Raw genomic sequence first — 12,313 nt, 5'->3', positions numbered from 1 at the left:
TGGTACAGGCGCTGCCTAGCCTTTTTGGTCTGGACCTGAATGTGGGCAGACCATGTCAGGTCTGAGGAGATGTGGACACCAAGATACTTGAAGGACTGCACCCTCTCCACTGGAGCTCCATTGATGATGATGGGCTTGTAGTCTCTGTGCTGACCCCTTCTGAAGTCCACCACCAGCTCCTTGGTCTTGCTGACGTTCAGCTGGAGGTGGTTGTCCTGGCACCACGATGCCAGATTCTTCACTTCATCCATGTAGGCCGCCTCATCGTTGTTGGAGATGGCACCCAACACCACTGTGTCGTCAGCAAACTTCACAATGGTGTTGGAGCCGTGGGTGGCCACACAGTCTGAAGTGTAGAGGGAGTAGAGCAGTGGCGAGAGGACACATCCCTGAGGTGCTCCTGTGTTGATGGTGATGCTGTTGGAGAAGCACCTGCCCACCCTCACCACCTGAGTCCCTGCATTTGATCGTATTAACTGATATAATACAATGAAAGGATAAAAAATTAAAGCCCCATCTAAATGTTCAAATATGTAGAATTCATGTGGTGACAAATGATCCAGTATAATTCCTGGAGCAATTTCTTCACAAATTTCAGAAGTGGAGTTTTTGGTGTAAATTCGGATCTTTTACTCAGTAAAATCATTTTTTTTAGTAGTAATGAAAGACTTACAAGAGCTTAAAACCATTAACAACAACCAATTAACTAAAGAAGAAGTTAAACATAAAGAAAAAGAAAATAATGTTTAAATACAGTTTTTGTCATGGATCCTATGTGTTAGCACATGATACAGAATATAGCGGTGCTTCAAAAACAGATGTCAAGTCATGATTCTGTCTAAATCTTTTTATGAAGTTTTGTCTTCTGCTGGGAGTCATTCCACAGCAACATCAGACATATTTACTTTATTAAAAAGTCAGACCAGATTTTGGGGCAATTTTATACTTCTCTTTTCGACCCATTATCACAGATCAAAAATAAATAAATAAACATAACTAAAAATCCCCCCTCCATGAATCGGGGTTTGTGTCTCCCACAGGTTCCAGGGTGTGTGCTGACAGTTAGCTTTTGTTCCCTGGTAGGGTCTCCCATGGCAAATTGGTCTGGGTGAAGGACCCGACAAAGGCACTTATCAGTGTAAGCTCAAGGGAACAGTTCACCCTGCCTGGGATAGGGTTACCAGGGCCCTGCCCAGGAGACAGGCCTGGAAGGGGGGGGGCCCAAGGGAGAGATCTTGGTGGCCAGGTTGGACCGGAAGAAAATGGGTGGATGACAAAAAAAAAAAAATCCCCCCAAATAAATAAATGAAATTGCAATTATTTTTTCTTTTTCTGTTGTAACCATCTCCAAGTAGGTTATGTTTCTGGTAGTTTTAACATGCATGTGTGTCATTCTTTCTGTGTGTAAACACAATAACTCAAAAAGGTTTGTGTGAATTCTAATAAAACTTTGGTGGATGTTTGCACTCTCAGAGTGCTTCGTGGTTTTTAGGGTAGGAGGGTTTGTTTTCCCCTCTGGTTCTCAGATGTTCTCAGAGTTTGGAAAACCTGTTTGGAAAGAAGACATACCAATATACAAATGTTTATTATTGCTTTGCAACTTTACAGATCAGTTTGATGAGCTGTTATTTAATCCTGATATTTGTCACTACTCCTACAGCACCCCCAGGTGGTGCCTTTGAATATAAGATGAGCTCTAATTTTGCACCAGAATGAGAAGAGAAATTATTTTAAACCAAAATATTATAATGATCATAATGCTCAATCTGTAAAATCGTTATCTTTTAGTAAAGTGAAGAATAAAGAAGTGTTTAAAGATGTTGTCTGTTGTATCAATCTGTGTCTGTTGTGACACATAAATTCAGGCCTGAATGCTGGATTATTTGTGCTTTCATGTCTGTTTAAGTGTAAGGTACACTTGGTCTTCATCCCTGCTGGCTGGATCCAGGCTCTGGTATACTGACTCTTCAGGTGGCAACGTCAGAGGATTGTCATAGAGAACAATCTGGAAAAGACAGAATGATGAAAGTAACCCTGTTAAATCAGAAGCTCTTGAGGTTTGAGATAAGCACCTTTAGGTGGGGGAACTCCAGGCCTCAAGGGCTGATGTCCTATCTCCTCAACATGTCTTGAAGTTCTCCAGAGGCATGGTAATGAACTAATCATTTGATTCAGGTGCGTTAACTCACGGTGATATCTAACACCTGCAGGACACCGGCCTTTGAGGCCTGGAGTTGCCCATCCCTGATATATAGTAATAATAAGGACTACATTACCCAGAATGGCTCCAGGCATTCTGGGTAATGTAGTGCATAGAATGAGGCATTACGAATAGGGATGGGTATCGTTTAGGTTTTATCTGATACCGGTGCCAAACCGGTACTTTTGAAACAGTGCCAGTGCTTAAACGGTGCTCAAACCGGTGCTTAAAGAATGGAGAACACAAACTTTGTCGAAAAACCTCTCATGTTTAGCTGTTTTCCACTTTTTCTTTGGTCATTTTTGGCCAGGGTGAAGGGAGTATCTGCCATCAAGCAAGAAGACAGCCGCATTTAACTACGATGGTGTTTGCTAGTTCACCTTACATGCATTAATGTAATAACGTGGTTAGCCTACTCAGCGTAAATTACACATGAACAACATTATGCTACTCACGCAGAGAAGAACGGCTGCTGCTGCCGTCATCATCCGTCATCATTTCTGCTACACTGGCAGGGCTAGGGATCTGGACTGTACTCTTCGGGTTTTTGGAGGATGTTGCTAACTCCAGGTCCGATAACAGACACCACACCCGCAGTAGATGTGCTCGGTGTGAGGTCTCGCAGCAAGCTATCAAATACGGCGCATTTCTGGGCTTTTAAAAAAAACGCTATGCGTCGCCAGGTGTTTCATCAGATTCGAGGTGTTACCTCCTTTGACAGTATCACAGTATCAGCTTAAAGCACTTGTTGCAGGCTGCTGAGTTTGCATATTTTGCTGTGAAGTACAGCCAGACTTTTGACCGCTTCGCCTTGGGCATTTTTAATCTGTAGCTCTGCTCTAAAAGAACGTACGTACCTGGCCCCGCCTACTATCCTCGGAAACGTAAAATGATTGGCTAGAATCTAAAGTGTATCACAGCTCAGGAAAAAAAAGCACCGAAATGTGCGCTGCTTTTCGGTCTGGTTACTACCGTTTAATCAGAATCAGAATCAGAATACTTTATTCATCCCGAGGGAAATTAGGGTTACAGCAGGCAGCACGCTAATGGCGCATGCGCACTTACAATGTCAGAACGATACCGGTACCCATCCCTAATTAGGAATAGTGCCATCATTATTGTTGTTCTGGCTGAGTATAAAACTTTTGGGCCAAGTCAGTGTACTATAAGCGCTGCTCTATGCTGTTCATAAAAGATGCAAAACAAGATTCCTCCCCCTGCCTTCATTGGTATTCGTCATGTTGACATCATAAACAATAGATTCTGTACAAATTACCTCGCTCTTTTCATAATTCAGAATTTTCTGTTTCTTCAAACCTGAAAACGGTAAAACACAGAAAAGTATTAGACAAACATGAAATATTCTTAGATGTAAGGCTGGTTGGAGACTGTACACTCTGTGCGCTCCACAAATGTCAGCAGTCGGTTACAGGGTTAAAAATCCACACATTAGAATCACTAATCAGCTTATCATAAAGGTGCCAAAGAGGTGAAACATAACTCACAAGAGTCCGTAGTCTTCTTTTTGCAGATGAGATGCACAACAACAAACAACACCAAAAACACCATGACTACAGCTATAACCACAGGCCAGAGAAAACCTGCAGAGAGAAAAGAGAAGACCAAAATATGGGAGAATATAATCTTTGTATAAAAACTACTGTTCTTATATATGTATGTACGTATGTATTTATGTATAGAAAAACTACCCCTTCATGTTTCTGGATTGAGAGAAATAACTTGTGAAATATATTTCACTGCACCTGAATTTACAAATGTTATTTCAGGCTGTTTAGTGATTGCTGTGGAAGATTGAAAAGATTGCGGGCCCAATGCTGGTGTTGAAGCTGTTGATGCTGCAAACAGGGACACAATCAGAAACATTACTGATGTAAAGAAGTTATCAGTGAGCAATGAAAATATTGCATGTTAATGATGACTAGTAAAAACTCACCTTCTGTCACCGTGAGCTGAAAGCTATCAAACAAATATGGATCCAAGTCTCTGTCCAAATAGCACCGGTACAGCCCCGAGTCAGATTTTTCCAGCTGTGTGATGCTGACATAAAAAACTGCATGACGTGTTGGAAACTCTTCTTCTTTGTATTTAATAAAGTATCTGCCTCTTTGAGCTACAAGGTCGGCTGTTTCAATGAGAATGTTTCCCCTTTCACATTGGTCCTTACATAAGAGCTTCCACTTTCCAAAGATATAAAATGAACATTTAACTGTGATGTTTCCTCCTTCCACTCCTGTGTGCATGGCAATCTTTGCATTGTAAGGAACAGTGTTTCCATCCTGCAGTGCTATGGAAAAGATTAGTAAATCATTACTATCACTCAAATAGATATTCGGGTCTGGTGATAATTTGAAGATCAACAAATTGATTTAACAATAATTCTCTGTACAAATATCCACATTTCCTAACACCTGAAATACTATATTAATGTTTTATCAGCTGTAATTAATATTTAGAATCTCTCTATGTTCACCTAGGTTGATTTTCTTGCTTAATTTTATCCTTTAACCATCAACTAAATGCTGATGTTCTTTCAGTGGATACTGAAGCTGAAGACGTACTTACTTGTGAAAGTCTGCTTTGTTTTCACAAGTATTTAAGCCTCAGCTCCACCAAGAGACTCATTCTGCTTTTATGAACTTTATAAAGTGCATTGGCAAAATTCAAGTGGCGCTGTGGGAGTGTTGAGGGTGCCACAGCACCCCCTGTGTAAAGCTAAGATCACTGCATTCCCAGTCAAGTGCAAAAATAAATAAATAAATGCACAATGTAATAATTTAGTAAAATAAACAAAGGTGTTAAAACACTTAAAATATTATTTATCTAAGAAATACATGAGTTGGACAGCTGTGGTAAATAAATCAGTAAGGATTTTTCAAACATATGGTCTTATGATTTTACACGTAGCCTCTTCGTCACCATTGTATTTTTATTTTTATTCCTATTTATTCTATTTATCCCCTTCGTATATTTTATTTATATTGTCTCTGTATTTATATATATGTGTGTGTGTATAACTCTGTAACTTCTGTCGGTGCTGTGCTTTTTTGGAAATCGAATTTCCCAGAGGAACCCACCCGAGGGATTAATAAAGTTCTATCTTATCTTATCTTATCTTATCTCATTAACACGAAATTATGCAAAATGAGCTGACAGATCATTTTGCATAATTTCCGGCTGGTTCAAATGGGCTGGTATCTGATAATTACCACAGCTGTGGTAACGAGCTTGCAGCTGCTGCTGTGTTTACCCATGTCAGTGGCCTCATCCAAGTGAGCATTACTGACAGACCACCATAATGCAAAAGTGACTCACGCACTGTTGTTTTATTAATGTCTTCACAGACATTTTGAACACATCAGTGCCCCTCATGAAGAAATTTATCACCAAGTCACATTATAAGTCACAATATCATAACTGTGCACCCAAATCAAGGTAAGTCTTTGGCTAATTATGAGCAGCACAAGACCCGTTTAACATTAAGCAGTAGTTCACCACTGCTGCGAAAGGGTGTTTGATTATGTTATAATATGTTGATTATGTTACTCAACCTCACGACTATTCCTGAGGCTCTGAATGCAAGTTAACAAAAAAAAGTTTGGTTTAGAAAATGCTAATATAGTTGGAAAAGGCTCTTTGGTTAATCAGAATAAATGTGTTCCTGTGTTGATGTATAAACTATTCTGAGAAATACATGAAATGCAAGAAAGAGACAAGTGGTGTCAGAATGATGAAGGTAAAATCTCCATAGTGACTAATGAATCTTAAAAATTAAATCAAATAACAAAAACCTTTAGAAATAATACAGGTAAATGTACTTACTGAGGAAGATGAAGCAGATAACAATGTGACGGACTTTCATGTTGAGACTTTATCACTCGAATCCTTGAATTTCACTGTCATATCAGAAACTCCTTATTTATAAATGAAGAACTTGTTCTGCTAAACAAACAGTCAGCCCTACTCTCCACCCAAATTTTTGCATCATTTCTCTTATTACAGTCACAGCAGGACACTTGATTTAGCTAAGTCACGGTCAGATGACTTTGAAAGAAAGCTGTTATTGGTATTTTTTTCTTATAAAGATATGAAATAAGAAAGTTTTTTTTGTTTAGTTTTTTTTTAATTATAAGATTAACTGTATGCTCTTTCATGAACCCTCACTGACCTTTAAGGTGTTGTAATTACTTTAAGATTTCACAAGAGAGATTGCAGGAAAACAGCTGCTATGAGGAAGCACGCTCAATGAGTATATCATTTTGAAATTTCTAAAAATGCAAGAACATGAACATGCTGGTGGCAGAACTGCATTTTTCTTTTTCAAAAAAAGAGGGGGAAAGGACATATTTTTCTCTTCCGGGTACTGGTTGTTTTTTCATTTGTTTGTTTTGAAATAGAAATGAATACCTAAATTTAAAAATGTGCATTCTGAAACTAGATGAAAAAGTAGCTGATATAAACGCATCTGAAGCGCTATTATTTTGAAATCCAAAGTTCCATAAAGTAACGCTGAGTGTGTACCCTGTCATCTACTCTTCCATTGGTCTGTGGAAACAAAAACTTTCCTTGCAATAGATTCTGAATTCACACACAAACAAGATCATGGTAGCGATTTCACAAGGCTATTATTATGAAATCCAAAATCAGACTGACGTGTGATATTGACTGAGTAACAATATGAGGGCGTATTCTGTTGATCTACGTATAAACTGGTCTGTGGAAACAGGAAGTTTCCTTATAACAGCCTTCTAGTTTCAGAGAAAAATTGCGCATATAAGACATTTCTGAGGGCTTTCAATTTGAAATTAAAATTCATGTTTCTTTTTTTACAAACAAAATATGATATTGGCACAATAAAGGATTTTCTTTTTACCACACAAATACAAAATTAATTGGTATTTTGTAATGAAATCGAAATTCAACTGTAGACAGGCTCATTTGTGTTATTGTGTCTGTGTGTGTTAAAACAGAATGATAATGATATTTATTATGACACTGATGTTTACACTCTGTGAAACAAAGTAAGCATAAACAGACCGGTGGAAGTTTGGAAAGTTTCCTTAAACGTTTTTCTTCCACTTTCTCTTTGAGAAACCTGTCACGCTGTCACTTTTTTTAATGTGTAAATAACTTTGAGACTATGGGGTAAATAGTTTAATTTTATCAGAAGCATAATGACCATGCTGAGGCAAAATCAGGTTTGAAAACTGTAACAAACTCTAATCAATAAAGATGTGCCTATCCTCACCTATGGTCACAAGCTGTGGGTAGTGACCAAAAGATCAAGATCGCGGATACAAGCGGCAGAAATGATCTATCATGTAGATCGACTTCTTTCCATAGTAGAACTTTTGGAAGTATTAGAAGCAGGTGTTACTGGTAGGGACTCAAGCCAATACCATCATTTGCAATAGTTAATATCATTGTATGTATTATGTAGAGACAAAAGTAGTAGTTTTCATCAGGAACAGGTTCTTTAAAGTGCAAAAGAAGGTTCTGGAGAGCTGCTAAGTCTGCAAAGTTTTTGAAAACTTTATTGAGTTGAATGAACTCATTAAGTAAAAAGAAGACAGAGTCATTCAAATGAAAAGACTGAAAATGCTGAGATCAATTAATTAATAAAACTTCCATACTTAGTAAGGAAAAAACAGGTAATTTCAATTTCAATAAATGTAGTGAAGGAATAATAGCGGTGCTATATTAGGCTTAAATGTGGCTCAGCAGTGCACATTCTTGACTCACTACTTCCTCATTTTAAAATGCACTAAACGTACAAATAATTGTTTTCTATATTTATCTATATTGTTTTGGGTTTCAGACATTTTTAAGACATGTACCACAGCTATTTAAATGCAAAGTATATCCTTTATAATATTACTGACTGCATCTCATTTTCACTGTATTTTATTTCATTTTTACAGCTCAGTATCCAGAGAAAAGCAAAGAGCTGCCTGAGGTGTCAAGACACAAGCGATCCAATTTCAGGTAAAACACACCTTACAAAGTAAGTCTCCCACTTCTATGGGAGTTTCCCTGTGTGAGATTCAGGGAGTGTAAGTGTGAATATGTTAAGGCAACATTGAGTCAGTTCAGTTCGACTTTCTATGACTATTTCATACAGTTTCATCTCCTGTGTTTAATAAAACAAAATTAAGAAAAAGCTAAAGTGACTGTGGAAAATTACAGTATGTAATTTTCACTGTTCACAGCGTCAACCACGTTCCCTACAACCACCAAACTGTATGAACGGGAGCTGGCTGAGAAATCAACTACAGGTATTAATCCACCTTCTTGGCTTTAATTACCTTGCAGTCCTACAGCTGATCATTTTATTAAAGATGAAAGACTTTAGACAGTTTTTCAACTCTCAGTAATGCCATAGTGATCGTTTGATATATGGACCTGCAGCGGAGTTTAGGTCCAGACACGGCTAGTGACGTCAGACTGAACAACCAGATATACGCGGAATTCTGAGGACTCTCCTTATCAATCTTGCACCTTCCGCAATGGGTGGCTCGCGTATACGGACAGGACATGGCTGCGACAAACTTCCCAAATCCACCTTCGCTTTTATAGCCGTGGTCTCTCATCTTGCTTACATGAAGTAATTTACTATTACTACTCTGAACTGTGAATTACATCTGAAATAATCAAATACATGAAATAGAATGATTAATAGTACATTTCCCTTTTTTTAGGAAATGACCTGTATGTATCTGTATGAAATCAATAAAAGGATCAAGTGCTGCATTATCTTTAGTTACATTGATAATATTTATTTATGGTGAAACAGTGGTAAAATATCGCTGTTGCTTTCGTATAAATGAAGCGGACATACCTGAGTGGCCGCGATCTAATCTTGTTTACATAAAGTAAACCTGCTCCCGAGCAGGTTTACGCTTACGGATCTGTTGCTATGACAGCAAGTCCCGTATGAGCTTCGGAGAACCGAACGATCCAAGATCACGCGAAATCATCAGCAATCAAATCCAGCGAGGTACGAAGAACGGACCCCAGGTTATTCTCCTGCTTGTCTTTTTAGTAGACCACATATTGTAGTTATGGCTACAATATGTAATAATACATATGATTTACGTACTACATATTGTCGTATGTAGTACATAAATCAGTTGACACCAAATACTGTACTCAGACCACTTAACCACCTGCAGTATTTAAGTGTTCATGATCTTTTCAACTTTTTAGCGTCCATCAACAGAGTCTGAACAAAACAAGAACAATCAGTAGCAACTTGGATACTTTAATTGGATTGAGAGAGAAAACATTGTATTGTGCTTAAACAGCACAGCTGCTTTGAAAAGTTCAATAGGTAAACGCTCTACAGCAGGGGTGCCCAATCCCGGTCCTCGAGAGCTACCGTCCTGCAGCTTTTAGATGCATCCTTGTTCCCACACACCCGAATCAAATGAATGGCTTGTTATCAGGCCTTTGCCAAACATGATGGCATGCTGAAGAGGTAATCAAACCATTTGATTCAGCTGTGTTGGAGTAGGGATGCATCTAAAAGTGTTCCGTTATTTGAGGTCATGGATGTTATTTGACTGGAGGCATAACTCACAGACACACGAGACGCGCCATTACTCCAATGAGTGTCCTTTATTATTTTTCATCCCCCCCCCCCACAACAACAACCCAGCAGAAACGTTCCTACCACTTAACATTTACCTGATACTACAAAAAGCTGCAGGATAGTAGCTCTTGAGGACAGGGATTGGGCAGCCCTGCTCTACAGTATTTAATGAAAATTATTACCACAAGGGGGCAGTGTTTTCATCAGGTTTTAGTCAGGCAGCCGCAGTGGATTCAGCTCTGTTCTTCTGTACTGTTATTTTCATGAATGACTTTCCAACGATTCTAGTGCTTCTGTGCTCTTCTAGCTACCAAAATAACTGTGAAATTATTTCTGATCAAAAGTTGAGCTAAAAGTAGCTTTAGGGATTGTAGAACAGCTCATGTTGGGCAGATTTTACTTTACTTTTTAAAAAAAAAAAATCATCCAAAACCTACATTAAATGAATAAAATGAAGAGATAAGGTGCTATGTGGAATGGCAGAGCTTGGTCACTGTCTTAAATAGACACTACCGGTATGAAGAAAAGTGTATTTATCATGTTTATTCAACACCAAATCTTGCAGGTATTCGTTAAAATGCAAACCACACCTGATCAACTTCCTAATTTCTTGCTTTGTCTCTTATAGTTTACACCCTGATTGTCATATTTACTGCGGTTTGTGCTACGATGGTTGTCATTGTGGTGCAGGTGGTTTTACTACTACTGTTTTATAAATGGAAGTCAAAGGTGGAAACTGCTGGTGAGTTACCTGCTCAGGATTTTATTTATTTATTTATTTATTTTTAGTTTATTTAAATATACCACTGGGGATGGGAACTGATAAGATAAGTTCTCATTGGCTCATTGTCACCTTGATCTCTAATCAGCATACCAAAGACATTACATTCATGCAAATGAATCACATGCTACTAAGTCAAATGTTTGTGAATGTTGGCGGTATTGGCCGTCTTTGTTGTGATTGGTGTTGAATTCATTGCTCAAAAAAAGTAAAGTAAAAAAAGTTATTACACATATTGCACACAACACTTTTCTTAAAAGTAATGGAGTACTTTATATAATTACACCCAGTAGAAAGACATTCATTATACTACTTGTTACATTACTTTCATGTCAACAATACAACCCTACAGGCTACAGCCCTGCACACCAACACACACCAGCACAAAGAGACTTTAAAGCATCACTGTGATTCTACTGCAGAAACATAAACAGGTAGAAACGGAGGCAGCAGCATAACTGCTCATCAGTTTGTTACCTGTTAAAGTGACTTCTTGACTAGCTTATTGTTAGCATACTGTCTGTGCAGGTGCTTGCTAAGAGCCGAAGTTGCGTTAACAGTATAATGCAGTTGTTTCTGTCTTTGAGCATTGTCCACTTTACCATTTGTGCAACAAAAATAAACGTAATGTCCATAGTAGGGTTGCCAACTATCCGGCTTAGTCCCTTATGAAATGTCCCGCATATTGACCGGTACCTGCAATGTCCCTTTCTGACCAACAGATGGCACTGTGATACATACCAAATCTGATTTGATCGTGATTATATCAGATAAGCGCTTGTGTCCAGTCAGTGATGGCCCATCATGCACACCAGATGTAAGGTGTTATACGTGATTCGTAAAACTATGGCGAGGTTTTGTCTGCGTAGCATAATAACATGAGTCATTAAAGCCGGTATTTACAGTATTTTAAAATTTTTGTCTTGCTTATTTTTCAAAGGAAATGCCCAGATATGACGCAAATAACAAGAAACTGCATGCAGTCATGACGTAGTCTGACCCAAGACAGTACAAATTTCCTGCGAGTAATTCTTCCTCCCTGTGTTTATTTCAGGAGTTAGAGCTCGATATAAGGGTTGAGTCTAAAGTCTGCACATTTAACCTCATTGCATAATACTCACCACGTTATCATTTACAATTTTTGATGTCATAAAAAGCATTTATATAATAAAACAAGTGAACAGATGTTTTTTCACATTTTTACACCTGTAATTTTCTGTTCAATAAACGAACGTTTTGATCTCATATTGCTGGAATTTGCTCACTTGGGAAAAAATATAAACTGATTAAAAATAAAAACCACATCCTAAAATTGTTGCACTTTAAATGTTTTTATTTTAATGAACACATTCTTCAATCTAAATGAAGCAGCCATCTGATGCTAATAAGAAAAAGAATACAGCAATAAATGCGAAATATGCTGTCACAGCTTCATAAGTTAAATTACACACACAAATAAAAAGCAATTTTATGTGGCAAAATGTGATTATTATTCTTACTACTCATCTGAATCACCTAATTAATCTAGTTACTAATTGATCTAGTTACTTGTCCTCTGAAAAGTGCCAGGACAAAATGTATAGAAGTAGTACAAAATAAGCTACAGCCAGATTTCCAACCACTTGATTGGTCTGTTTTTAATAAATCAGCATGGACTAACAATGCCATATGTGAAAAATAATCAGATAAACTGAATGTCCAATGCATCTCACCTGTTAACCAG

The 12,313-nt window shown here is 38.0% G+C and overlaps 1 protein-coding gene across 1 annotated transcript; it reads right to left on the bottom strand.

Moving 5' to 3' along the window:
• Positions 1-1,632: 1,632 nt before the first annotated feature.
• LOC147305787 (uncharacterized) lies at positions 1,633-6,121 on the bottom strand. The gene is made up of 6 exons (XM_086278412.1): positions 6,041-6,121; positions 4,155-4,505; positions 3,964-4,056; positions 3,706-3,801; positions 3,477-3,517; positions 1,633-2,005 (listed from the first exon to the last, which is right to left on the bottom strand). Exons 1-6 carry the CDS (start codon positions 6,078-6,080, stop codon positions 1,892-1,894), a joined length of 735 nt encoding a protein of 244 aa, XP_086134538.1. The 5' UTR covers positions 6,081-6,121; the 3' UTR covers positions 1,633-1,891.
• Positions 6,122-12,313: the final 6,192 nt, after the last annotated feature.

The sequence above is a fragment of the Aulonocara sp. 'chitande type north' Nkhata Bay genome, linkage group LG20, assembly GCF_057382095.1.
Source record: "Aulonocara sp. 'chitande type north' Nkhata Bay isolate Kocher_YH1m ecotype deep benthic linkage group LG20, A_spYH_male_GT1.1, whole genome shotgun sequence".
In the NCBI taxonomy this organism is placed as follows: domain Eukaryota; kingdom Metazoa; phylum Chordata; class Actinopteri; order Cichliformes; family Cichlidae; genus Aulonocara; species Aulonocara sp. 'chitande type north' Nkhata Bay.
The sequence above is the reverse complement of the archived record's forward strand: the minus strand, read 5'-3'. Positions and strand labels throughout refer to the sequence as shown.